Source organism: Artibeus jamaicensis, unplaced genomic scaffold (assembly GCF_021234435.1).
Source record: "Artibeus jamaicensis isolate MK-2021 breed Jamaican fruit bat unplaced genomic scaffold, CSHL_Jam_final scaffold_1964, whole genome shotgun sequence".
NCBI classification, from domain to species: domain Eukaryota; kingdom Metazoa; phylum Chordata; class Mammalia; order Chiroptera; family Phyllostomidae; genus Artibeus; species Artibeus jamaicensis.
In genome coordinates this window covers 72,333,934-72,361,176 of record NW_026522030.1, presented here as the reverse complement: position 1 = coordinate 72,361,176, position 27,243 = coordinate 72,333,934, and the positions used below count along the sequence as shown (strand labels likewise).

The following is a 27,243-nucleotide window of genomic DNA, read 5'->3' as shown; positions in this document are numbered from 1 at the left end:
AATAGGATGATGGAGCTAGGCCTGGGGTTTCCCCTTGGGCCTCTCAGATTCACTGCTTTGCTGGCAGAAAAGTATATGGTGCTTCTGGTATCCTCTGGCCCTGTCCAAGGACAGTCAGGGTGGGATGGGAGGCATGTACATTTCAATCCAGGCCATTCATAGTCTTGATGCCAGAGTTACTGAATGCCCTGGAGTCAAGTGCAACACCGTTTGAGGGGGAGGAGGTATGGTCTTTGTTAGCTTGGAGTCGCTCAAGAAACCAGACAGATACTCCGAGCTAAGGATCAGGGTTTATTAGCCTGGAATACGAGGGAAAGTGGAGCCAACCTAGGGAGGATGGGTAGCCAACCAGGGAGGTTAAGACTAGCTCGGTTGTTCTTAGGGCATGATTTTTAAGTGCAAAACCCACCCAGGGTAACTGGTTGGGGTGTCACAGTCTGATTGGCTAAAGCTGGTTACTGGGTGCCATTTCTTGACAATTGTTCTTTATACATCTTGTCAGGCTCAAGTTAAAGCTGCATCCTGTTATGCCAGATAGGCCGACCCCAGACCCCAATCTTAGCCAAGCATCTGTTGGTCCTGGGCAGGGTCAGCAGGCAGTTTCCCAGGCAGGCAGTTTCCCACGGTACAGTTTCTCGCCTGGTGATTTTCCATTCCTCCTAGGCCCACCTAGGTCTGTCAGTCTCTGCTTCATTAGTGCAGTCTGTCCCCAAAGATGTTATCTGGGGCTGCAATGGCTGGGCCCAACTCCATGGACTGGGGCTACATTTAAGGCATGCATGGGGGTTTTGTGTCACCATTCCTTTTCTCTGGGCATCTCTAAAGGACTTCAGGGAGCAGCTGGTATTGGCAGCAGGCTGTGTACCTGAGAAGCCAACAAGCAAGGAAAGAAGGACATTTGGGGCCATGGGGGGTGGCAGTGACCCTGCTGCTATGTATGGTGCATGCAGGGTCGTGAGCACCCAGGGTTGGTGAGGCAGGGGCCCCTCTCGTGGGGCAGTGCTACTCCTGGACTGTGGAGGGTCCGGGAGGTGGACACAGGTACAGATGGGCAAAGAGGGTTCTCATGGGGGATGGAGATTCTAGTTTGGAAAAAACCAGAGATTTAAAGAGGAGGGCCAGTGACGAAGGCCATTGAGCTCAGGGCAGCCTGACCTCTGATTTGTAATAGTATCGTAAGGGTGGCATGGCCTTCAATGCAGAAATATGCAGATTCCATCCTGCCTGAGGCAGTCAGAACAGAGACCAGCCCTTGAGGCAGCTGAGGTATCACTGCACAGGTGCTACTGAGCCAGACATTCTTAATACAGTATTGTGCATTTTACCTCCTGTCCTGCAGGGACATTTAATTGAAGCAAAGGCTGCCTTCACCTTTTTGCACATTCCCTGGAAATAAGTTGGCTGGTGGACAGAGGATGATGTGGTGGAGGATTCCCAGCACCCTGTTGTCAGTGCTGGAGACAAGTGGCTTTTCTTTAGGTGATGCCCTCCTGGATTATACGTGAGAAACGATACTTCCAGCCCATCATGCCAGCATGGTGTGGACCAACCCAGGAAAATTCCCTTTCTTGGTATCTAAGAAGGGTCTCTATCCAGGGCAGAGGGGCCTCAGGCCTTCTCCACACACATCTTTGGGTATGGAGACCAGTGTTAGATACTTGCCGTAGCCAAAGCTAGCATCTGGGCTTGTTCTGCCTTATATGAGCCTCAGTTTGCACATCTGTAAAATGAGAACAATGCTGTGTAGCCAGAAGTAAGAAATGTGTGTGGGACATGTGTCTCAGAGCACTTTCCCTGCCCTTCCTGGGGCATAACAAACATGGTGATACTGTCCCACCACTGCTGACCCCTCTTCTGTCCCTGCCAGAATGTCTAGCTTTGTGGAGCCACCTGACATTGTGAAGAAACTGTCCTGGGTAGAAAACTACTGGCCCGATGATGCATTGCTGGCCAAGCCCAAAGTGACTAAGTACTGCCTGATCTGTGTGAAGGACAGCTACACCGACTTCCACATTGACTCCGGAGGTGCCTCCGCCTGGTACCACGTGCTCAAGGTGAGCCTTGGGGGCTCACCCCACTTTTGCCAGATCACTGTTGGTCTTCAAAAATGTCTGTAGTCTTCACAAGTCCTAATGGTGCCTGACACGTGGAAGGATGAGAGATAAGGTGTTTTTCCCCTTTGAGGTGCGGGGGTTAGAAACACCTTAAGACCAAGCTAACATGCATATGTTGCCTTTTTCTAAAAACTGAGGCTTGTGAGGCAATCAGCAGAGGCCCACCAGAGTGGTGACAGAGTGCCCAGTGCCACTCTTATCTAGAGAAGGGACAGCAGTACAGGAAAGAATTCCTGAAGGGGAGCTTGCCCCACTGCCCCCCCTGCAAAGGAGTGTGAGGGATGGGCCAGGTGGTGGGGTCAGGCTTCAACTGTATCTGAGTGGCAGGGTGGGCTGAGGCCCCCTGGCCAGGGACAGATAGGGAAGTGAGGGGAAAAGGAAGATGTGAAAACAAACAATAAAGGAGACCCTGAGCTTTGGGTTGAGCTGCTTCGCCTAGGTCTCTCCAGACTGAGCAAGTCCATCCTGCTTGTCCCTTAGTCTGTCTGCCCTGAGAGTGGGGAGCTCCATGTCTCCTGGCCCTCGTTTCAGCATAAGGTCTGCCAGGGCCTGGCAGTGGGGCCTTCTACCATCTCCAGCTGAGACACGAACCTCTCCTGTAATTCAGGAACCAATGGGGTCACAGCTTTGTTTCCCCTTGGCACACAGTGTATCTCTATTGCTGCAGTTATGGTATGTGGGTTGACAAGGTGCCCTGACTATGCCTAGAACCTTCTGAACATGCCGACTTCTGAATTGTCAATCACATGTGGCTCCAGTGTTTCAGAAATGGCGGGCCTGGGCAGAATGGTGTTCAAGCTAGGACCCCAGCATCCCCAGGACATGGCGGGCTCTGCCTCTCCAGGATCCCTGGGACATGGCAGGCTCTGTTCCCCAGCATCCCCAGGACATGGCAGGCTCTGCCCATGCCCCAGCACCTTTGGGTTATGGCAGGCTCTATCACCTCATTTGTGGCATGTGGCAAGCTCTGCCAATGGCCTCTCGTTGGCAGGGGGAGAAGATTTTCTATCTCATCAAGCCAGCTTCTGCCAACATCTCCCTGTATGAGCGCTGGCAGTCGGCCTCGAACCACAGTGAGATGTTCTTTGCTGACCAGGTGGACAAATGCTACAAATGTACCCTCAAGCAGGGCCAGACACTCTTCATCCCCTCAGGTGAGTACCTTGTCCCTATGTCACGTCCCCACCACTGGGATCTGCCCTGAAATGGCACATCCTGGCTGTCTGCCGCCTTGTCCTGGGGCAGGCCTGTTGTTCAGTCATTGCTGGGATCACCTCGGGCCAAGAGCCCTTGCAGCCTCCAGCCTGGCTTTGCCCGTAGAAGTTGAGCCAGGGGCATGGGGTTGTGTGGGCACCCTAAGAGCCCAGCCTTGCCATCTGAGATGGCTGTTTGCTGATCTTGACATTTCAGACATAGAAGGAGGAAGCAGGACATGAGTAGATAAATGCCCTTTATATGTGTCACTTTGCTTCACCTATAAATATTTCACCATCTCTGAAAGACTTTCTTTCAAAAATAACATAATTGCAATAGTGTCATCACACCTTGAAAACGAATAGTTGACAAGCCCTTACTTTCACTAAACAGCTGTTTGATGCTCGGATTTTCTTACTGTCACCCCTGGAGGCCTCATGTTTCCATTGACTTATGTGCCTCTGAGTCTTTCTTGATCTAGGTCCACCCCCACACCACACCTGGTTCCCACGGTCAGTTGTTTTCCCAGGTCTGGCCTGGGCTCCATCTCTGAGCATGATGTAGGGATGAACCCAGCTCTCCAGGGAGATGTGACAGCCCTGCGTCGCCATCTTTTGCCCCTGCATGTGGAGATCGGGGGTGATTGGCAGTCTGACCCTGGTTGGTCTGACCAAGTCCCCTCAGCTCGCAGGCCTGAGTTCCCCCGTCTGTACTGTTCAGGGCTGGATTGACCAGGCTGGGCCAGCTCGGACACAGTCTCCTTCCTGGAGGGCACACCCACTCAGAACACGAGGCCAGGCCAGAGCTCCTGCCATGGGTATCAGGTGGACAGGGGCACTGAGCCCATGCTGGCCAGAAACAGGCCAGGCAGCCTCCGAGAGCCTGGCGTGAGAACGCCATGAAGGGCTAGCCACATCTGTCTCCCCCAGGCTGGATTTATGCCACACTCACGCCCGTGGACTGCCTGGCCTTCGCGGGACATTTCCTCCACAGCCTGAGTGTGGAGATGCAGATGAGGTAGGGCCATACCTGCCCCCGGGCTCCACCAGGCAGGGTCTCCACCATCATTATGATGCCACATCCCCTGAGTGGCTGGGCCTCCATCATTGTGGGAAGGAGGAGGAGATGGGCCCTTAAGGTGCCGAGTCTCTGGACAGCCTCCGTGGCCCATGGCGGGTTTGGAGTGAATTGAAAGGCTGAGCTGCCTTTCCCATGGTTACTGACCCAAAGTGATCCCCTGCTCACCTCTCTATGCAGGGTCTAGCGGGGGGACTGAGTGGGCTTGGCCTCGGTGTGGCCTTGTCTGGCCATACTTGGGGTGGGCTCACCCTCCTCTAGTGCCCCCTGCTCAGGGCTCATTGCACTAAGTATTTCTTTGCTGTTGCTTCCAGAGCATATGAAGTGGAAAGAAGGTTGAAATTGGGCAGCCTGACTCAGTTCCCCAACTTTGAAACCGCCTGCTGGTACATGGGAAAGCACCTGCTGGAGGCCTTCAAAGGTGCGGCCTGGCATCTTTGCCTACAGCTTTGGGTCATGTTTGTGTGTGGAGCTCAGGTACTCCAGGAGGGGGACACTCCTCAGGGACACCAGGAGGGGGGACAGTTCTACCCTCATGCAACAGTGCAACTGGGCCCTGGGGAATGCTGACCACCGCCTTCAGGAAGCTCAAGTCCCCTCAGGTCCCAGGCCTTGGTCCCTGTCTGTTCCTGTGGGATTGGAGTGGACTGTTGCCTATAGGAGCCCTCTGGAATTCCAGAAAAAGTGCCGACCATGTGTTTCCAGGCCTGGTGTGGGTTTTGCTTGGTGTCTGTAGCCTCATGTGGGTACTGACAGGGCTCAGTCAGGACATCCAGAGGCCTAGCGGTCTGATTAGCCCTGGGCCACCAGCTGAGGGACCCCTGAGACATCCCCGCCGTAGGGCTGGGTGTGCATGTCAAGGTCACATTGAGGGCCCATGGGAAGCAGAAGGCTTCATAGACTCTCTGACTTCTGAGAACAAGGCACCCTCAGCCCTGGCCCTACTAGTCATGCCTTAGGTATCAGTGCTGGCACCCACCCTAAGGTCCACAGATTTTCCGCAGCCTTGTGAGGAAACCGGAGAAGCTTTGCTTTGATGCTGTCCTTTTTCAGCAGTGCCTAGCTGGAAGCTGCTCTTTTGAGCAGAGTGGAGCCTACCTACTGGGACCCTCTGGACTTTGACTCTAGTTTGAGAAGAGAAAGCTAAAAATGGTTCTTAACCTGGGCTGGTCAGGTTTCAGTGACATTTGTCCACTGAACCCTAAATTCAGAGCTCTGAGCTGTGTCTTGGCAAAGGGCATGCTCTGCGCTGGGAGCTTGGTGGGCACTGGGGTGGGGAAGTGTAGGTGCAGCCACAGTGGACACTGACCTGGGACCTGAGAGTCCAGGGTAACTTCCGGCCAGTCAAACCATGCTGGGGCATCCCAGCAACATTCTGCCTCAGGTCTTCCTCTGGGAAGGATGACAGCATAGTTCTTTGGGGTCAAGAAGACCAAGGGAGCTGCCTCCTGCCAGGCAAACTTGGTTACCTGGTAGTGTCAGAGCTCTTCAGCAAAGGTGGCAAATGCTCTGTCCCTTTTCTACAGGGCTGGCCTTGGCCCCCAAGGGTGTCTTTGAGATGGGCCCCAACAGGAACCAGACCCCTCTCCCCAGAGTCCCTCAGCTGTGCATTGGTGATGTGAGGGTGGGAATCAGAAAGCACCTAGGGATGCATGGGGCAGAGCACCACCCTGACCTCTGGCTGAAGTGGTCCGGGGGCCAGGCAGAGGGGGAGCCAGGCCACTTGTGTGGGAGGCCTGGAGCATGGATGGTGGCAGGGCCAGTTCTGTGTGGACGGGTGTCCACCAAGTTCCAAGAGGAACCGTTGGCAGTTGGCCAGGTGGTGGTGGGTGGAGGCCTCTGGAAAGTCCAGCCCTGACCAGTCTCTTCATTCCTACCCTTACCCCACCCTAGGTGTGAAGTTGCCTGTGGGTGGTGGGTGAGGATGGGTGGGTGCCCACCTGAGGAAACCTTTCTGTCTCTCCCAAGGTTCCCACAAATCTGGGAAGCAGCTGCCCCCTCATTTAGTTCAAGGAGCTAAAATTCTCAACGGTGCTTTCAGATCATGGACAAAAAAGCAGGTAGGGAAGCCTGCCAGGCGTAACCCTGGTGATGGCAGGTGGTGAGCCATTCCAGGGTTTGTCCATCCTTTCATGGGAATTAGTATTTGAAGAGCAGATGGGTGCCACCAGCCCAGGTCAAACACCTGGGTCAGGGTGGGGTGGGGGCACATGGAAGTAGGAGAGCCCTTCATCCTGGAGCCTGGCCTAAAGGGTAGGGGCTGGGTGGCCCGGGGATTCAGTGGGAGGCAGGCTGGTGGTAGAGACATCACTGAGTGAAACCTTAGTGGTCAGGGAGCAGGAAGACTCTGACCAGCTGCTGGATGGATGCCTAATTGTTGGGCTCTGGACAACAGAGTTTGGACACCCTCTCAGCCTTTCCTGGCCCAGACATCAGCTTGACCCAGCTTTGCCCTATGACAAGGGCAGCCCTTCCCCATGTTACCCCTCCCTCCCCCCCGCACCGCAGTAGTACTATCCTGTGCCCCTCGTGTCTCCCTAGTAGCACTGTGCTGTGCCCCTCTTGTGTCCCCTGCAGTGACATTGTCTTTTCCCCCACAGCCCCTGCAGGTGAGTGCTCACACCTTCACTAGCACCCAAGCAGCCATGTTTTTCCCATGGAGGCCCCAGAGAGTAGCTTGAGACTTCCCTTGACATTTTGCCTGGATTGTTGGTACAGAGAGAGGACAGGGGCCCGATCAGCCTCAGGCACTCTCTGGGGCAGTGCCCCAGGCAGGGAAGCCAGCACTGTCTGAGCAGGCCCTGCAGGATTGGGGGCCAGGAGGGGAACACATGTGTGCTTTCTGCTTCTCTCAGGAATGGGCCTGGTGGAGTGGGTTGACCAATACCCTCTTAGTGCTGTCCTCTGGCCCCAAGGCTTGGAGTGAGCAGTGCAGGGTGTCCCTTTCACTTCATTTCACCTAGGGGGCCAGGAGGAGCAGCCTTGTGCTCAGGAAGAACAGACAGCCCACATTCACTCCATAGCTGGTGGTAGCTTTGGGTACCTTGTCCTCTCTAGGACTCAGTTTCTCCATTTATCGAGTGGGGTCATGGTAGAGCTTTCTTGTCAGGGCAGTGTCTAGCTGGAGTGGGCTAATTTCTCAGGACCCCATGCAGCTATTCCATGACCATGGCAGCCCCTGCCCTAAGTCTGTCCAAGTAGCGGTGGGTCCTGGGTCAGTAGACAGGCAGGGCCTGGAGGGAAAGAGGTTAGTCAGGAATCAGAGAGGCTAAGCATGCTTGGGTCCCTGTGGGTGGGAGGGGGAGTGGTGGTGGACGTGGCACAGAGCGTGGGCATCCTCGCCCAGACTCAGTGGCTGACACGTTCACCTTGTGCATGGCTGTCCCGCAGGCTTTGGCAGAGCATGAAGACGAGCTCCCAGAGCACTTCAAACCCTCGCAGCTCATCAAAGACCTCGCCAAAGAGATCCGGCTCAGTGAGGTAGGGCTGACCACTGAGGCCCACTGACCCTGTTTGTGGGAGGCCTCTGTCTTCTCTGGCCCTCCCAGAGCTGCCTGCCAGGGATGGCCACATGGGTCACCTGCAAGCTGTGGACTCAGACTCTTAGGTCCCTGTGACAGGCTGTCATCTCCTGGCAGAAGTTTAAGGAGTGAGAGATTGAATGGAGGCTCCTTGTGGGGGTGGGGGAGGACGAGTCCAGCCCCTTCGGCAGTACCCAACAAGGAGGTAGAGGGGTCAAGTGGCTGATAATGTAGATGCATGTGGCCATGGCTCCTAGATGGTGTATGCAGGTATGGGCAGGTCACACAGATGGTGACAGATGTGAGCATGCCACACAATGGCATAGATGGGTGTGTCTGTGTCACAAGGATGGTATAAAAGGATATGAGTGTTTAACACATGAATGATGTAGGATAGGTGTGCTCATGTCACATGGACAGTGTAGGTTGATGTGCCCATATCACATGGATAGTATAGCAGATGTGATTATCTCACAGATCATGTAGTATAGATGTGAACGTGTCAACAATGGTGGGACGAATGAAAGTGTGTCACACAGTGTAGAAGGATTTGCCCATGCCATATGGGTGATGTAGATGGATGTGCTGTGTCATGTGGATGGTATAGATGGATAGGAGTGTATGACACAGATAGGATAGCATGTCACAGGATTATATAGTTGGATGTGACTGTGTCACACAGTGGTGTATTTAGATGCTCCTTTTCTGCTTGAGTGTCTCCCATGTTCTGGGGCCATGAGCCCCTTCTGGCAGGAAGTGGTTGGTTACTTCTTTCTCTCTTTTCCCCAGAATGCTTCTAAGGCCACCAGACCAGAAGTGACTGCAGCCATCTCCTCGAATGAGGTCTGTTTTGGGGACCGGGAAAAGGAAGAGCCTCCATCCCCCATTGAGGCCAGCCCTCCTCGGTCCTTCCTGGAGAAAGTGTCCAAAAAAAAGACTCCCAAAACCATGAAGATGCCCAAGCCATCCAAAGTCCCTAAACCCCCAAAGCCCCCCAAGTCCCTGAAGTCCCCCAAATCGCTGAAGCTCAAGGACGGGGGCAAGAAGAAAGGGAAGAAGAGTAGGGGATCAGCTTCGCCTACCATCCCCAACTTGGACCTGTTGGAGGCCCACACCAAGGAGGCACTGACCAAGATTGAGCCACCCAAGAAGAGCAAGGTGGGTGTCCTTGACCTTCCCACCTGTAGTCAGTGGACCTGTAGACACCTCTAGGGGCCAGGACTGTGGGGTGGAGCTGGGCTGCCATGTTCTTGTACTAGAGACCCAGGGCAGATGGGTTCTGCCCCAAGACTGGAATGGCGGGCAGTTTGGGAGAGGCCCTCACGAGGAAGTCAGCCATGTCTGTGCTGGGACAGGGTAGCAACACAGAGGGTCACCTGTGGGATGAGCCGGCTGAGTTTCCCTGTAGCCCAGGCATTGGCTGGGATCTGAAGGTGGGTTAGGCACCAAGTGGAGGGCAGTGGAGAAGCAGGAGGGGCCCAGCAATGGGGCCAGGTTGCCTGGGGGATCTGAGCCCTTGTCAGTAGTAAGAGAGGTGGGTCTGGCCATGAGGACCCACCAGTGTAATCAGAGGGTCTTAAATATGGGCTTCAGGGACTATGAGTTTCTGAGACCAGTGCTTGTTGAGTGATTTGTTGCTAGTGGGAGGCCGTTAAGCTTCCAGCAGGTTGGCAACCACCACAGCTAGTGTTGTAGGGCAGCAGTGGGGTATACTGGTTTTCCCTTCCTCAAGGTGAAGAGAGTAGATCAATAAATGAAGAGATAGATGGATAGAAGGGGGGAAGGAGGGAGGGAGGAATGGAGCCTGGAATGAGGGTAGATGGATGGGTAGGTGGATTAAGGGTGGATTGGTGAATAGTGGATGGATGGATGGGTGGGTAGGTGGGTGGATAGATGGGTGTATGGTGAGTGTGTGGTAGAGAGGGATTGGTGTGTAGATGGGTAGTGGGTTAGTGGATGGTGGATGGGTGGGTGCGTGGATGGCTAGCAGATGGTTAAATGAGCTGCTGCACATGGGCCAAGAACAGAGAGGGTCTCTGTGGCTCTTGTTTTATCCTGTAGCCTGAGGTAGCCCTGCTGCCCTCCCATGTCCCCTGTTGGGTCATGGCTGCTGTTTTCTAGGCCACAAAGAGTGTCCTGAGTGTGCCTAACAAGGAGGTAATCAGCTCACAGAATGATGTGGAGAGGCTGGAAATCCGAGAGCAAACTAAGAGCAAGTCAGAGGCCAAGTGGAAGTACAAGGTGAGATGTATGGTTGTGGGTGTGCTCTGCACCTGTGTGTTTGCATGTGCATGCTGGTAAATGAGTCTACTTTCAGGGAATGCTGCATTCATGAGAGAGGTGGTCTGTGGGGCATGTGCGTGCTTGGTATTATGAAGAGAGGTGCACACCTATGCAGCTAGCCGTGTGTGTGTTCTTATAGGGCATGTGCAAGTGTGTGTCCACCTGTCCCCAGTAGGTGGTGCTGTGAAGGTCTAGGTATGTGTGTGACCTTGGAGGGGACTACTTCCTATGGAATTGTGGGAGCATCCTGGCCTAAGAGGCTGAGTTTGTTGCCCTTTGAGTTGACCAATGGCATTGCCCTCCTTCACCCAGTCTTGGCTTGAGCTCACACTCCCAGGCCAGTGTCCCAGGTCAGGTCCTGCAGGCCCATGGAGCCCCAGATGACATGTTAGGAGGGAGGAGGCTGGCTGGGGCTGGTTCCACTGCCTCTGCCCACTGACATTCTGTGCGGGACTTAAGGATGGTCCTGGGTTTGCTTTTCAGAACAGTAAACCTGACTCTCTGTTGAAGATGGAGGAAGAGCAGAAGTTGGAGAAGCCTCCTACATCAGGGAACAAGGACACCAAATTCTCATTTTCCTTCTCCAACAAGAAACTTCTGGGGTATGTGATGCTCATGACAGAAGGGGTTGGTCCCACTTGCATCACAGTTACATACACACACCATGCTCACCCTCCCCAAACACATCACCTACACACAATCTCCTGGGGGTGGTGTCAGCCTAAAGCCCCCCCTCATCATTGGCTGACATCACTAGGAATGTCCCTTGTGGGAGCCACACTAGATAGATCCCTTCTCTGCCTCCTAAGTAAATAGCTTGCGTGTGTGTGGGCGGGGGGGTGGTGGTGCAGACAGCAGTGTGTGGTAGCAGGGACAGGGAGAGCATGATTGGGTAGACGTAAGCCAAGTGGCTGTCCTAGGTTGTCACAGAGGATGTACGGGGGCCAGAGCCCTGGCCTTAGAGCCCAGAAGCCAGTGGTGAGGACCTAGGGTCAGTGTGAACCCAGTACTCTCAAATCCACCTAAAATATGACTGTAACAGGGATCGTGGGTCCTTGTATGTCCAAAGGAGTCAGGAGGGCTTCCCAGAGGAGATGGAACTGAGCTAAGACATTGGAATGCCCAGCCTGGGAGGGGTGTGTGTGTGTCCGTGTGTTTGGGTGCCAGACTGTGGAACGGGTCTGTATCAGCTGACCAGCACGGTGGCTCTGCCCAGTGTGAGGTGTAAGGAATGTGGCCTCACACCCACTGAGAAGTCTCTCACTGGCAATGGTCCCACAAGTTGCTTGCTGAGTTAGAAGTCCAAGTTGGGTGCCCTGAAGCCAAGAGACAGATACATCCCAGTGGGAGCGGAGTAACTTTTCTGTAGTGGGCCTGTTTCCCCATCTGTGAAATGGGAGTTAAAGGCCACTTCCAGGTGGTAGAGGAATGGGGCGGGCCAACATCTGGTGACTAGGCCTGTTTTGCAGGCCCGTTATTCTAAGGAACTCCTGGCAATGTGCTGAGGCTGCTCAGTGAGCAGGTGGGATGGGTCTGGTCTGCGGGCCCTGTTGCCCTGACTTTATGGGCATATTATTGATTCTCCTGAGCTCCTGGAGAGCTTTTAAATGTCATAAACTCTATGACCCACTGTGCTGCAGAGAGTTTAGAAATGAAGGAGAGTAAGGTGGTCATGACTCTGTAACCATATATACCTGTGTGTATGTATATGGGGTGTTCGTGTGTGTTGTATGTCATGTTATCTGGCTCATACCCACATCTAGCAGGCTGATGGTCAGCCTCTGTTTTCTGTGGTTGGGAATTGGACCTGACCTTGGGAATTGCAGACATTTCTGCCCTAGCCTCCTGGCCCCACTGTTGAGCATGTGCCCAGGTCCTGAGCCAATGGGGAAGCCATAGCCAGAACATTGGGGCAGTCCAAAGGAAGACCATGCTGGTCCAGTGGCCAGGGTGGGGCAGTGAGGGGCACACCCTGAAACAGCCCAGGGAGGGGTCTTGCACTGGGGAAAAAGGCTGGGCCCCCACCTAATGGGCTATGTACTGTCCTTACCTGGGTCCATGGCATCTGGGAGGAAGCCATGGGATTGGGATGTGTTCATCATAACTGCTGATTCTCTGAGGCCCATGGCAGGGTGCTGAGGGCACTGGCCAGGCCATGTGGACCCCCACTGACCAGCTCACTTCTGTTCTAGCTCCAAGTCCCTCAAACCGCAGCCAAGCCCAGGGGTGTTTGGGGCCTTGCAGAACTTCAAGGAGGACAAGCCCCAGCCCATTCGGGATGAATATGAGTACGTGTCAGATGACGGAGAGCTCAAGATTGACGAGTTCCCCATCAGGAGGAAGAAAAACGCCCCGAAGAGGGACTTGTCCTGTGAGTTGGGGGGATATGAGGAGGGGCAGACCCAGCCCTGTAGGGCCATCCTGGAGCGGGCAGGTGTCAGGCATGGCTGGCCGGGTCCAACCTCCCAAAGCCACCGCCAACTCCTGTCTGCTCTGGTCTCAGTCTTACTAGACAAGAAGGAGCCACTGCCCACACCCGTTATGAAGCCAAAGCTGGACTCGGCACTCTACAAGGTGAGCACTGTTTGAGTTCCCAAGACTGTGGCCTATATGCTTCCTGCTTGGAGTGCAGAGGGGCATCTTTGTGCCCTACCCTTTTCTTGGAGTTCTTGTGGGAAGGCCAGACTGGGCTCCAGAGTGTGGATATGAGCCCAAGGCCCAGAACAGGAGGGACAAAAGCTGGTTCAGGGTGTGGAGGGTCTGCGGGTCTATGTAAGCGGTGGGACCTCGGGAGTGCCCAGCTAGACCTGCCATGATGATAATGCATCTCCTTGATGCTGAGGACAGGGTGCGGGGGAAAGTGGGGCTGGGCCTGCTGGGGGATTAAGTTAGAAAACCTATTAGGCTTTGTCCAACCAGGACATGTTTGCTGTCTCCTGTGAGACTGGGGGCCTCCATGGGGGTCACATGCTGCCTGGGGAGCTGTGGGATGTCCCCTTAGAGTCACCTGCCAGGGGCTGTTACATGGGACCCTTGGTGTAGATACGTCTTCTTGCCCACTCCTCATCTGACCACATAGGCTCCTTTGTACCTGTGTTCAGTATTGGGCCTTTGGTATAAGGTCCTGGGGACCAGGGTTCCTCTGAGGAACAGTGCTAGGAGTGATGGCACTCTGTGATTTGTATACGGGGCTCCACGATCCCATTGGAAAGCTCCAGCACCCATACCAGGGAGTGTCTGGCCAGCCAGCCTCATGTGCTCATGACAGGACAGGCTCTTAAAATTTTTTTAAACTTTTTTCTTGTCAAGGGGAACAGTCGCGTTGTCCCTCTTCCCCAGCTCTGTTCTGATTGGCTCCCTATCCCCACAGCCGAGTGATGACTCCTCAGATGAGGGCTCCCTTCAAATTGACACGGACACCAAGCCAACCCGTAATGCCAGAGTGAAGAAGGATGGCGGGGGCTCAGCTGCAGGCATCCTGGACCTGCTGCAGGCCAGCGAGGAGGTGGGCGCACTTGACTACAACCCCAACAGGTAGGCCTACACCCCAGGGTGGCCGGGGGCGTTGGTGCTTCCATATGGGCCATGCAGGTATTTGAAGTGGGGCTATATTGCCCATAGTAGTTTTCATGCAGGGGGCTCTGAGGGTCCATGTCCCAGGGACCAGGTAGCCAGAGTAGGACCGCTGCCTGGCAGAGGTGGTTCCAGATAGTCAGAGAGGTGGGTGTTTGCTGGCCATGAAGGTCCTGCATGTCTGCAGATGTTCTAATTGAGGGCACAAAGCTTTAAGGGACAGAGGCTATTCCCCTCCATAGTTCCAGATACCTGGGCAGGAGGCAGCTGAAGAGTGACTTTGGGTGGGAACTGTGGCAAGAGAAGTTGAGGGGGCCCTGTGGGGAAACAGTGCCAGGCCAGGCACATGCCAGGTGTCAGGGCTGCTCCAGGCTGGGACATCCAGCCATGTCTTTTTTGTCACTTCCCAAATGCCATAAAAATAATGTAAGAAAATTTGCATGGTGTGCGCCCCATATGCAAATCAAGGACAGTTGATGAGTCTTTCTGGGACCCAGAGCTTCTTTGCAGAGACATCACCTCTAGGCACAGGAGACAGTGACTTCAGAGCATATGGACTTGAGAACCTGCACCCTGAGGGGCTGGATTGGCATTAATGGGGGTGGAGGGAGGACAGACTGTCCTTGAGACCAGATGTGCAGCCTGTTGAGTTGGGTCAGGAACCCACTCACAATGGTGTGGATGCTGTTCTGCCTTGGAGGCTCTGAGATTCTGGGCAGACATGGTCAAGGTCTGTGGGCCCATCTCAGGCCAGGTGGCCCTCCCTGCCCAGGCCTGGTGAGCTCAATCCCCTGATTCAAGAAAAATGGATTAATCTGGGCTTTGCATTGAATGAAGGGCTGGGGCTTGTTTCTCCCTCAATCCCAGTTAAATTTTGTTTTTAAGCATTTCAGCCAAAATTTTTTTACATGGAATTGCTACAAGTACCACTGACAGAACTGAGGAGTTGTGGCCTGTGCCCCTTGCAGCCTCCCACTCGGACACCTTAGCCACAGTGGGGGTGGCTCCCCTTCTAGTACTCAAGACAGCAGCAGACTTCTGCTGCATACATGAGGAAGCTGAGGCCCAGGCAGCTCACTGGAGGCCACACTGCTAGGAGGCAGCAGAGTGGGGACCAGAGTCTCTGCCTGACGACAGAGCCCAAGCGGAGGGAACTAGGCAGGTTGACCATGCAGGGTGGTGACTTCCTGTCCAGAGTGACTTGGCCTGAGGAAGGTAGGGCTCATGTAACCCGGGTGGTTCCTTCTCTGCCCCCCAGATCTGTCCTCCACACATTCCCTTTTGCCTCCAAGTTTGTGTTTCCAGAATTGAGGTCCCAGGGCTGCATGAGTCCCTGGAGGCCACATGTCAGGCCCGTCTTAGACAGAGGGACTCTCAGGAGGTGGATTAGGGCTTGATTAAAAGGGGCTCTTGCTAATCAAATGGCCATGTTTTCATTCACAAATTACTATTTTTTGTGTGGTGTTACATCCTCTCCTGGGAGTGGGTGCAGGTTCCCTGGGCAGCTTTAAGTGGTTTCTGTGGGTGTAAAACCTAAGCCACTCACTGCAGAGGTGCCCTGGGCCTTGGCCAGGAGGAAAAGTCTAGCTGTGAGCCGCTGTCCTAGAGGGCACCAGTGCCCAGGGTTAGCTCCATGCCCCTTTGGGATACCTTTTTTTGAGGAGCACTGACTGTCCAACACCTCAGTAACTGGTTGACACCCAGACCCAGGAGAGGAGCCCTAGACATCCTGGGCTCCTGCAAGGTCCAGGAAGAGACTCCTGGGAGGAGGACAGACGGGCAGGTGCCCAGGATTCTCATGGAGCTGGAAACACAGGCGCTTCAGCTTGGGCTCCTGACTAACCTGAACAGGCCAACCTCAAGGAGGGCCACTGGTGTGTGGATATACTGCTGACTGCTCTGCAGATGCTCACACACAGGTTTGCCTCTCACGCCCACACACTGCGCACGTGCCTGCCGAGTTGCCCCCCTCAGCCTGCCACAAGCAATTCCTCTGGAGTCTTCCATTTGGAGCGTAGGTCAGTTTTTGATGGTCCATTTGCTCTGTTTTAAGTACTTGCTATTTGGAAAAAAACAGCTGAAGAAAATGGAGGAAAATATGTTAATTTCTTGTGGATGGTTTGCTTAGTGTTTATTGCTGGGGGGAATGGAGAGAATTTTGATATGATAATTGGAGGATTAAGGTATTACTTTCCATGTGCACTGGTTAGACTTTGCTCCTTGATCTGCCCCTGGTATGGACAGACAGCAGCCCCAGACAGTGGCCCTGGGCTCCACAGCCCCCATCTTGGGTTGCAGCTGAGCTGGACCTCAAGGTTCAGTTGGTGTGGGTAGGTGGCTGGCTTCTAGGGGACTCTCAAGATGGGTGTCCTAGCCCCTACCTTCCTGTCCTTTATGGAAGTCTGGTGTCTGTATGGTCCGAGGCTGAGTAAGGGGTCTACACGTTCAGGGCTGGGTCATACGACACACTCTACAAGAGCCTGGTGCAGAGAGTGGAGGGCCAGTTTTGGGCTTGCTACCTCCCATGCTAGACTGGAGAACTGTCCCTGCTTTAGAAAGCGTGGGTGACGATGGTATAGCAGTGATACTGCCAAATGCTGCATGCCCTCGGCAGGGTCTGGTCAGCCCTTTGCTGATGCTTTGTGGACAGGGCAGGTCCTGGGGCTGTGGGGCCAGTGCTGGGGCTGTGGGCACTGGGGCAGACAGAGGGTCCAGCTGGGGATTCTGAAAGAACCAGGGTGGTCTGACTATACTTGATTTCCCCATTGCTTTAGGCTTAAGAATGTAGTCCCATTTGGTTCTTGTGAACCCTCAAACACTTTGGTCTACCGTGGCTTGGGCGAGCAGGGGAAGTCATACTGGAGGAGGACTGCCCAGAGAGGCGCTGCACATCACTCCTCCCTCAGCTTGGCCTGGAGCCTAGCAGTACCTCATGCAGGATGGCTTCTGTCCACACTTGCTGAGGGGGCCCTAGGACTTCAGGGACTGTCCTCTGTATCTGTGCCCTCTGTGGAAGCCCCATCTTTTCATCCCTCTCAGCTTCAGTCTTGGGAAAGCCTTGTTTCTGAGCAGGTACTCCTGACCCCTTCTTGTTTTTTTTTTGTTTTAAAGATTTTATTTATTTATCTTTAGAGGGGAAGGGGGGAAGGAGAGAGGGAGAGAAACATCAATGTATGGTTGCCTTTTGTGCATCCTCTGCTGGGAACTGGCCTGCAGGGAACCAGCCTGCAACCCAGGCATGTGCCCTGACTGGGAATCGAACCACGATTGTCTGGTTCACAGGCCCGCGCTCAATCCACTGAGCTACACCAGCCAGGGCTCCCTTCTTGTTTTAATGCTCTCGCTAAATGTAAGAGCTTCAAATACTTCTTGGAAGTAGAGGTTCGAAAGGGGAGGGGACAGTGTAAGAGAGGATGGTGCAGAGCCCCCAGTGAGGCTATGTGGACACTCTCCAGTGCTACACTGGGGCTACGGCACCCTTGAGGCAGGTTTGTACCCTGGTCAGGGAGCACAGGAGGTGGGCAAGCGGGGGCCTCTACATCAGGCACATAGAGTGGGAGTCCTGCTACCTCTTCCTGGGACTCCTGGGGCTGTGACAGGAGGAAGGAGAAGCGGGGCCGTGGTTTCCCAACTCCATGCCAACCTCCTGACCCTGCCTCCCACAGCCCCAGGGAGCAGAGGGAGAGTCATCTGCCCGCACCGGGCCCTGATGCAATGAGAGGTATGGCTGGGTAAGCTGTCCTGCCCTGGGTAGTGGCCAGAAATGGCCCACTGGGGCCCAGGCCCCGTGGGAGCTGCCTGGCTGAACACTATGCCTTGTGGGAATGTTGAGGGGTGAGCGAGGCAGGGCCCTTTGTGCTGGCTTCAGGGCTACCCAGGGCCCAGGCCAGTGCAGAATCTCCAAATAGGGCCTGAGTATTGGCATTTATACGCTACCCAGGGATTCTGATGCACAGAATCTATAGGACAGAGTTGTCAAACTCATTTCACTGGGGGCCATATCAGCCTCGTGGTTGCCTTCAAAGGGCCCAATGTAATTTTTAGGACTGTGTAAATGTAACTACTGTTTAGGGGCAAGGAACTCAGCACTGCTGCCGGTTGGAAACAAGGTGCTAGACCAGATAAAAGATAAAACTAGGTGGAGGGCCAGATTTGGTCCACAGGCCTTGTGTTTGCCACCTGTGCCCTAGGGGTACTGGCTGTGAGAGATGTGGGCTGGGGCATGGACAGGCTGTGGGGCAGGAGAAGGGCATGGAGCAGAGAAGGCCCCCACCCCCAATTTGAGGAGGCTGGGCAGAACCCTGTGGGAGGGTCCATAGTGACAAGGAGGGGAGGGCAGCTACTGGAGGAATCCAGGACTTAGACTAGAGGGGCCTGTCGTTCAGATTTCTCTGGACCTGGCTCTGTGGGAAGGTGCCGCCCATCTGCCCCTTCCAGAATAAGGACAGCACATAATGAGGTGTCAGGCAGTGGTGCTGGCTGCACTAGGTGTTTCAGAAGCCAGAGGTCCTTCAGGAGGGAGGGAAGCCAGTGCAGCCAGGGAAGACATTAGGGGCTAAAGCATGGAGCAGGGGACAAGAACATAGACAGGAAAACTCAGGCCAGTTCTGAGGAGCAGCACTGCCGAGAGCTGGAGGGCAGCAGGATGAGGTCAGTGAGGGGAAGGTGGCATTGAGAAGTCGCTTCATTTCAGCCTGGGCATCTCGGAGTTAAAAGGGACTAAACTCTGGCTGTCAGGTGAGGTGTAGGTACAGGCCAGGTGGAGGTGCAGATGCAGGTGTAAGTAGCGGTGTAGGTGGAAGTATAGGTATGAGTGTAGATGCAGATGCAGGTAGGGGGTACGTGTAGGTACAAGGGAGTGTGTAGACAGAGGTACTGATGGGGCTGTAGGTGTGGGGTAACTGTAAATGCAGGTGTGGGTGTAGGTCCAGGCATACAGTTACAGGTACGGATGTGGGTATAGGTTGGATGTATGTATAGGATCAAGTATAGATTTGGGTGTAGATATACAGTAGTTGCACGTGCCAGCCAGTCATGGAGAGAGAGTAAGGCCCCTGGAAAAGCATGGGCCCTGGGAGCAAGAGTGCTGTAGTACCACCATGTCAGGGTGCTGGTTTGAAGGGTGCCCTCGAGGGTGCTGGGGGAGGAGTACCTGGCCTGTGTTTTTGGGCAGGAGTCCATCGTGGGGGAGCAGCGTGGGAGGACGCAGGTGTACAGAATCAACTAGAGTGGAGGAGGAGGGCTCCGGGCCTCTGTCTCCCCCTCCTTTCTTCCTTGCACTTCCCTTCCCCGTGTTTCTGCTCGAGGCCTCTCTCTGCCCAGAGGTCTCCAACCCTCCCTTTGGAGTGGGGGGTGGGAGCAGAGGGTAGGATGGCCATTTCCATGGAGAAGTCATCAGCCACCACCATCCATCCCATCCTCCCATATCCTCTGCTGATCGCTGGATGAGAGGATGTGTGGGCTGTGGGCCATGGGCCAGGTCTGAGTGCCTGTCTCTCTGTACCTCCAGCCAGCCCCCAGCCTCCCCCAGCACGCAGGAAGCCATTCAGGGAATGCTATCCATGGCCAACCTGCAGGCCTCCGACTCCTGCCTGCAGACCACGTGGGGCACTGGCCAGGCCAAGGGCAGCTCGGTGGCGGCCCACGGCACCCGGAAGAATGGAGCCGGCAGCAAGAACACAGGCAAGAGGCTGCTGAAGAGGGCAGCCAAGAACAGCATGGACCTGGATGATTATGAGGAGGAACAGGACCACCTGGATGCCTGCTTCAAGGACTCAGACTATGGTGAGCACCACTGCAGGGAGAGCTTTGACAGTGGAGCTGGCCCTTTCTTATGGGAGATAAACCACAGACTGTAAACATTTCCCTTTAAAAGTGGGCTGCTCAGTGGTGTTTAGTATATTTAGAGAGTGTGTCTCCATCACTGCAGCCAATTTGAGAACACGTTACCAGGCCTAGAAGAAGTGCATTTCCCCCAGTCCCCAGCCCCTGGTAACCACTGGTTTCCTCCGTCTTCCAGACATCTGGGTATGTCTTATTCACAGTATCTAACAATGCTTGGGCCTTTGTGTCTGGCTTCTTTTATTAGCATACTCACCAGGGGTCCTCCACATTGTAGCATGTGTCAGCACTTCATTTGGTGGCTGAATAATATTATACAGTGTGGACACACTACATTGCTTATCCCTTCATCCACCCACAGACACTTTGGGGGCTTCCACCTTTTGATGATTGTGAACAATGCTGCTTTGAATGTTGGTGTGTAAGGGGTTTGTGTAGCTTGTGTCTGCAGTGTCCTCAGGTGATACATGGGAAGGACATTGCTGGGTTGAAGGTTATAGCTTACTTTGTGTTCTGAGGACCTGGCTGACTGTCCCCCATTTTATACTAGGAGGTGCACTGAGGCTGTGTCTACCCTGTCTGTCTGTGTAGATGGAGCAATAGGTCCAGAGTGGCTCTGTGGTTTGTGTCTGAGGTGGGCAGTGAGTTGGTGGCTAGGTCATGGGTCTCCTCCCAAGGGCTATGGCCCCTTAATCCCCAGCATGGCCCCTCCAGGCTTCAGCCTCTGGAGGGGCTGCTGTCAGCCTCATGGGAGGGGAGTTGGAAGTAAGATGCTGCCTGGGGATGCATCAGTCCCCATGGGGTACGACCTGCTCTCACAGGCCCACTACAACCCAGGATTATGAGTGTGCTGCCCCCATGCTGTAGGGGCTGCTTTCAGCACCATCCTGCTAGTCCAAGGGCCATGTGTCCGTACCCCTGTGCCCAGATAGCCCTCTGGCAGTGAGGCTGGCCCTGTCCCATCTGGTGCACACATTCATGCTTCACTGTGGGGCCTGCCCTGACTTCACAGACAGTGGAGTGAATTCCGTTTTCTGGGCCTAGGGTAGGTCCTGGGGGTTCAGATGCCACAAGTCTTGGTGGTTGAAGTTCCCAGCCTGTAGTGTGGGAGGTGGGGGTAGCACCTGCAATTCACCTCACATGAAGCAACCATGAGAGGTTCCTTCCTCCAGAGAATCCTTGAGGCCGGGGTGGGGTGTTCAGAGCCATCAATCTCCATGAATGTTTTCTCTTCTGGTAGCAGCAGAGAGTGAGATGTTCCGAGAAGAACTGGGCATCCGGTGGGTGCTGTAGTCAGGCTGGGGTGGGTGAAGCTGTTCAGGTGCCCCTCTCTGAACAGAAAGGGGGCCTGCGCTAGACAATTTCTGGAGCACGGGAGGCCTGGCACTCTGCAACCTGAGGCTGGTCCCACCCAAGGACATTGGTTACCAGGTCTGCTAGCTGCCTGCAGTGCCCACTTCACTCAGCTGTCCCAGCAGCTCAGTCCTTGCTCCCCTTGCCTCTCTAGTGTACCCCTCTCTGGAGTCTGATGAGGACAGCCCGGTTTTCAAGTCCCGGTCCAAGAAGAGGAAAGCCTCAGATGATGCTCCCTACAGCCCAACAGGTAGTTCTGGCGTGGGGCAGGCTCCGTTCACACCTGAAAGGGCAACCGTGGGCACGTTGGCTGTACGCATAGCTCAGAGGGGATGTCATCTGCCTGCTCGTCCCTGGGACCTGGAGCCCAGGTGCTCCTGTAAGGGGGCTGGTGTGTTACCCTCCTCCTTGCTGAGCAGTCCTGAGAGGGCCACCTTTTCACCTGGCTCCCATTGTGGCAGCCAGTGTGGGGAGGCATTGTCCACTTTTCATGTGATCCCTCCTGCCCTCTCCTGTCTTGCTCGGTGGGATCCCCTATCCTGTTGGGCCTCTCACTGACCCTCCCACATTTTGACATGTCCTGGGGACTTAAGGACAGAATGAGGTGGGTCTAGGGGAGCTCAGGGGTGCCCACAGTGGTGAGTGGCCAATTGAGACAGACCGACCTTCTTTCCCAAAGCGAGGGTTGGCCCATCGGTGCCAAGGCAGGACAGGCCTGTTCGAGAAGGGACCAGAGTGGCCTCCATCGAGACTGGGCTGGCAGCTGCTGCAGCCAAGCTATCCCAGCAGGTAAGGAGGGGGGGACCCCAATCCTGTGCAAAAACCATCCAAGCTAAGGGCTGGCACGGGCTGAGGGAAATTGCAATGTTGCTGGCCCCTGTTTCTTCAGGCCCCTAAGTCCCTAAGAGGTGGGGGTGGGAAAGTGGAGAACTGGTGGTATGGGCTCCTGACACAGAGTAGTGTCTTCTTGGTCAGGCCAGTTGTCCTAGGTGCAGGGGGAACCCTGGCCAGCAGCTCTTCAGGGGGGGGCCTCCCCAGTCTTTGGTGATGCAGCATTTTCCTCTTGTCCTTACGGAGCTGGAGATAGGTGTTCCATCCTCTGTCCATCTCATTTGCCACTTCAGCTCCTTCCGGTCTTAGCTCCCTCAGAAGAGTGGGTCTCAGACTGTCAGGTGCCAAATGGACCAGGCCCTACCCCTTCTGGGCAAGTTAACAAGACCAAAGTGAATGGTCTAGGACTAAGAGTCTCAAGGCAGCTCAGAGTGGGATGATGGGAATGGGGGGCTGAGCACTACTGCCACATCGTACTTGGTCCTGTGCCCAAGATATCCCACTGCACACAGGAAAGCATGGTGGTCCTGCCTTGGGCCCCAGCACTGCTCCGAGGGGCTCAGGCACTGGCCCAGCCCTCTCTGCTCCGTAGCACTGTGGCTCAGCTCCACTGGAGAGGTCATGTGCATGGGGACCTGCCTGCCCTCGATCCAAGTTCGTGCTCTGACAGCCCAGAATCCGACAGCCCAGAATCTGAGGCCAGACTGGCCCTGCTGGCTAACTTGCCCACATGGTTTGTTCAAAGGAGGAGCAGAAGAGCAGGAAGAAGAAGAACTCCAAGAGGAAGCTGGCTCCCAACACCACTTCCACCTCTGCCTCTGCCAGCACCACCTCGGCCTCCACCACCTCGGCCTCCACCACCTCGGCCAGCACCACCTCGGCCTCCACCACCCCATCCTCCACCACCCCTGCCTCCACCAGCACGGCCTCCACCAGCACCGCCAGCAGCCAGGCCTCACAGGAGGGCAGCTCGCCCGAGATTCCACCTGAGGCACACAGCAGCAGCCTGGCCGACCATGAGTACACTGTAGCCGGCGCCTTCACGGGGGCCCAGGCAGGTCGTGCCTCACAGCCCATGGCCCCTGGGGTCTTCCTCACACAGAGGCGGCCCTCCGCATCATCCCCCAACAACACTGCTGCCAAAGGTACTGTACCTATTAGCCCTAAGCAGCCTAGATTTGTAGACTGTCCCCGTAGGTGACCGCAGGTTTCCTTTGTCCCACTGTAGCCACTTCTCTGTGTGGCCACACATTTAGTCACACCTTTCAGTGTGTGAAAGAAATGGTCTCTTTCAAGGTTGAGAGCCAGGGTCACACAACAGGGGAGTCTGGTGGCCTCAAAGTTATATCCAGCTCCACAGATCCTGAGGGCTTCAACTTTGGGGCCTAACTTGGAGTCAGGGTGTGGTCAATGGTTTGCCAAGGGTTCTCTGGGAGGGGCCCAGGGTGACTGATCCAGGACCCTCTTTGTGAGTTGGCATCTCCACTGTCAGCCCCCTGGCCCTGTGGCCTGGTGAGTGGTTGGCTCACTTCTCCTTCCTCAAAGGACTTGTGCCCCCAGCAGAGTCCTTCACTCTGGCCACGAGACCCAGCCAGTCGTGGACACAGCTAGTGTGGCTCCAGGTGGCCCTGCTGCCAGGAGGTGGGGCAAGTGCCCTCACTTCACCGTAATGCCATTGTCCTGGCCTGTCCCCATGCTTGCCTCAGCCCCTCCCCTTCACCACTGTCCCCTTGTCCATGTAACCACTGAGCTGGGAGCTTCATTGAAGATCTGTGGTTTCGGAGGGTACAGCGTGCCCAGGTTCTAGTGTCACAGGCCCGCTTTACAGATATGATGGGGGAGTCAAGGAGGGTTTGCAGACTTCCCACCCTACACGCTGCTCCTCTTGCCCTCTCACACATCTGTCTGCCTTTTTGTGTCCCCTCTTCTACCCCCAGGAAAACGTACAAAAAAGGGCATGGCCACCGCCAAGCAGAGGCTTGGGAAAATTTTGAAAATTCATCGGAATGGAAAACTGCTCCTTTAAAGTTTGGAAAGCCAGGATCCTTCTGCTCCGCTCAGGACCCCCGGAGCCCCGCTACAACATCAGCCCCCAGGAGGGTGGCCACGCTGCCTCACCCCCAGGAGGGCCTGGCCTCCTCCCAGCCACTACTCCCCACACATGAGCACGTGTCTGTTGCTTCAGCAGGCGGAGCTCGTCAATACTAACAGATGTCCTTTCTCAAGTTGCTTAGAGTGACCAGTTCCTGAAACTTGGCCCTGCCAGTTTAAGGACCATTCCAATTTCAGGGCAGCCGCTGGGCACCCTGAGCATGGTTGCAATTACAGGGCCTCTGCAGCTCTGCTGGGAGCACGAGTCCTTCGAGGAAGGAGTGAGCCAACCACTCACCAGGCCGAGTCTGAGCCAGCCACAGGCTGGTAGCCTCCAGAGGCTTAAAAAAAGGCAAAGAACACTAGAGAGGAAGAGGAGAAGAAAGCAGGGTGTTTATGTGCCCCACCCCCAGCTCTTCCCAAGTGATTCTCAGACACGTCCAGAGAGTATTCGGCCTGGCCAGGAGAGGGGCCTCCAGGCTCCCTGGCCAGTGGGTGGCAGGCCAGATGGTGGGTGTCAACCCCTGAATGCCCAGGGCATTTTAGGAGTGACTGGGGCTGGCAGCAGGGTCAGCGTGTTAGTGGGTAGGGAAGCCACCATGGGTTCCCCAGCTATGATGTGGGGCCCTGGGGGGCCCAGGCAAAGCCACGTGGGTGGGCCCTGTCAAGCCCTACCAGCCACACTCCCAAAAGCACTTGTCTGCGAAGGCACCCTGCCCCGGGCCTGGGGGTGGGGGGCGGATGGTGGCCAGGAAGCCTGAGGATGAGGGGGGCTTGGCACTTCTGTCTTGTCACCTGTCACTTGGTGTCGAGTGCATGGGTGGCTCCTGGACTGTGCGTCCGCCCATCGACATGGAGGGGCTGGATTTGTTTCTCAGGCAATCCTGTATTTTAATTTTAGATGTACTTCCTGAAGCATATTTTTCATAGAATGTAGCGTGTAAATAGCTTTTTAAATAACTTCTTTTTTATAAGAGTAAAAGTATCTTTAGGAATTTCTTTCTATAGAGTCCTTCATTAACATTTATACGAGTTTTTTGCCGAGTCTGATGAACAGTTGGGTTTCCAATGCTTTTCCTTTTTCTTCTTTTTTTTTTATTGTTATGGTTATTTTTTTTTCTTTTAGGGACTAAAGTATTGCCTGAAAAACAAGTGATGTCTGTGCAGCCTTATATCTGTCTTTACAGAAGCAAACAGTACACAAAAGATCTATTTCAGACTTGTTTGAAGATGAATCTTCAACTTGAATACCAGCTCTTTATTTCCTTCTTGTTGATGAAGGGGGTGGGGTACAGTTATTTTACTAGCACCTTGTGAAGTGTTCTGTGTTTTGTGATGCTGTAATTTATTAATGTTTGTAGCTTTTTATATTTGTACATTTCTTATGAGCTTTGTTTATATGCCCATCCCTGGGTGTTCCATCCACGCGAAGAGGCAGCTGCGCGCAGGCCTTGGCCTCCGGCCCAGCCTGGTGTGGGGACACGGCCGCTGGGCCTGGGGAACGGGCAGGGTGTTGCTCACAGGCCTGACTGGTCCAACCCGGCGTTTTGAAGGTTTCCTTGCCTGTCATTGTTGAACACTTATATAATCTAACCCAGCCATCAAACTGTTCTCTCTCTTATTTTTAAATTTTATTATTTTGGCAACATGTACATTTCTAACAAAGTTTATTGTGACTATTAAAGTGTTTTATTTCCCAATTCATATTACTCTTGTATTGAGTCCATGAGGTCTAAGGCAACTTAAATCAAAGTTTTAAAAGAGTAAAAATATTTCAGGTTTTGTACAGAACCATGTCTGTGTCATTTCTGCCTCATTCACTGCCGTCAATCCTGCTAGTGAGGGTGGTGGGTGGCCTCAGTGGGATTGGAGGGCACTGTGGTCTGGAGGGCAGGTCTTGTGTATTCCAAGGGCTGGATGTGAGGGTGGGCAGTCAGGCCAGGCCCCGAGCCCATGCTTGGGCTGCCAACGTTGCCCTTAGAAATCCCTTGGGTTGCCTGTAGGGCACATACACTGCCCTGCACCCCAAGCCAGCTTGCAGGAATGGACAAAAGTGACCCTTGGGGACAGGCAGCCTGTGAGATCCCCAGCTTTACTGGGCGCAGTCCCACGCATCCTAATAGCCTCTAAAACCTTATGGTTCACAGGCGGACAGTTTAGCTGGGTCCAGTGAGCACAGGGCCAAAACCCACAGGCACACAGGAACAATACAGGATTTCGGTCTAGATCTAATGTTACTCACAGCAAATGGATAAAAGCAGAATCCACCCTCCCTGCATAGACACATTGTTGGCACCATGAGGATCAAGGATTAGGGGGCCAAACAAATACCAGCTGCATGGAGAGACCACTACAGAGGAGCACGAGGCCTGCCTGGCTGCTGGGCACCTCGGGCATCACTGGGTCTTGGGACATGACATTCTCCCCGGGCACCCACAGTTTAAGTCCATCTGCGAGACCCTGCAAGAGGTATGGCCCCTTCACATCCCCAAACTTAAGTACTCAACCTGCCTGGGTAGCCTGCCTGGCCCTTGGCTGCTCTCTGCAGCCCCTCCAGGCCCAGTTCTGGACCCCTACCATACCCAGCTGGCCAGCCACTGAGCCTGCGTCCTAGAGGCTAAGCTGTTTGAGTGCTCCTTGGGTCCTTTGGCTGTTGGTTCTGGACCTCCAGAGGACTGTCAGGGAGTTGGAGGCCTGAAGCCCAGGGAAAGGCTCCCAGAGGCCTCCCAGAGTCTCCCTGGTTCCAAGCCCCATCCTGGTCTGATGCATGCAATTCTGGTGCCATGTGGCCTGGCCATGCCTTGGGACCTCACTGTGGCCCCATGTACAAGGTGTTCGGATGTGTCTCTGCAAAGACCTGAGACATGTTTTTCGGTGTGCCTGCGACAGGGGTAGCAAGGGACCCAGGTCTTCTCTCAGGTCAGGGCTGAGAACCCCCATGCCAGTGAACTGGGAAGGAGTATACTGAGTGATCTCCCAGCTTAGCCCATGGGTGAATAAACTAAGCTCCAACTCCTTCCTCTGTGAGAGTGGTCCCATTCAAAGGGTAAGCTGGGTGCCAACCTGGGGGGCCTGGCAAGCCCATCCCCCAAGGCCCCCCAGGGGATTTTAGTTCAAGCCATCCTTTCATCCTGGTCATCACTGGCTTCCATTAACCGCCTGGAGAAGCCCCTCCTCTGGGGCCTTCTCAAGGTACCATGGACCCATCATGTGCAGAGGCTACTCTCAAAGTCTCAGGATTAAACCCAGAGTTGTGTCCCCAACATGGCAGGTCCATGGCACACTGACGGCAACAGGGCAAGAGGCCCCGAAGACAGAACCAACACCTTTTCACTCCCCCAGGGCCCTACTCACCAGCCTGACTC

At 54.6% G+C, this 27,243-nt stretch overlaps 1 protein-coding gene across 2 annotated transcripts in view; it reads left to right on the top strand.

Annotated features, from left to right (window-relative positions):
* The window catches only part of PHF2 (PHD finger protein 2), an 87,245-nt gene extending 61,663 nt beyond the window's left edge, over positions 1–25,582 (top strand). Inside the window, exons 6-22 of one of the 2 annotated variants that reach the window (XM_037128691.2) lie at positions 1,868–2,054; positions 3,106–3,268; positions 4,238–4,325; positions 4,700–4,806; positions 6,354–6,445; positions 7,776–7,865; positions 8,696–9,064; positions 10,028–10,147; positions 10,673–10,791; positions 12,382–12,560; positions 12,693–12,763; positions 13,560–13,723; positions 19,272–19,546; positions 21,111–21,206; positions 21,636–21,745; positions 22,533–22,932; positions 25,005–25,582. In XM_037128691.2, coding sequence (XP_036984586.1) covers positions 1,868–2,054; positions 3,106–3,268; positions 4,238–4,325; positions 4,700–4,806; positions 6,354–6,445; positions 7,776–7,865; positions 8,696–9,064; positions 10,028–10,147; positions 10,673–10,791; positions 12,382–12,560; positions 12,693–12,763; positions 13,560–13,723; positions 19,272–19,546; positions 21,111–21,206; positions 21,636–21,745; positions 22,533–22,932; positions 25,005–25,195 — 2,821 coding nt within the window. In that variant the 3' untranslated portion in view covers positions 25,196–25,582. Of the gene's footprint in view, positions 1–1,867; positions 2,055–3,105; positions 3,269–4,237; positions 4,326–4,699; positions 4,807–6,353; positions 6,446–7,775; positions 7,866–8,695; positions 9,065–10,027; positions 10,148–10,672; positions 10,792–12,381; positions 12,561–12,692; positions 12,764–13,559; positions 13,724–19,271; positions 19,547–21,110; positions 21,207–21,635; positions 21,746–22,532; positions 22,933–23,724 lie in introns of both variants that reach the window. The other variant, XM_037128692.2, reaches the window with a different exon arrangement.
* Positions 25,583–27,243: the final 1,661 nt, after the last annotated feature.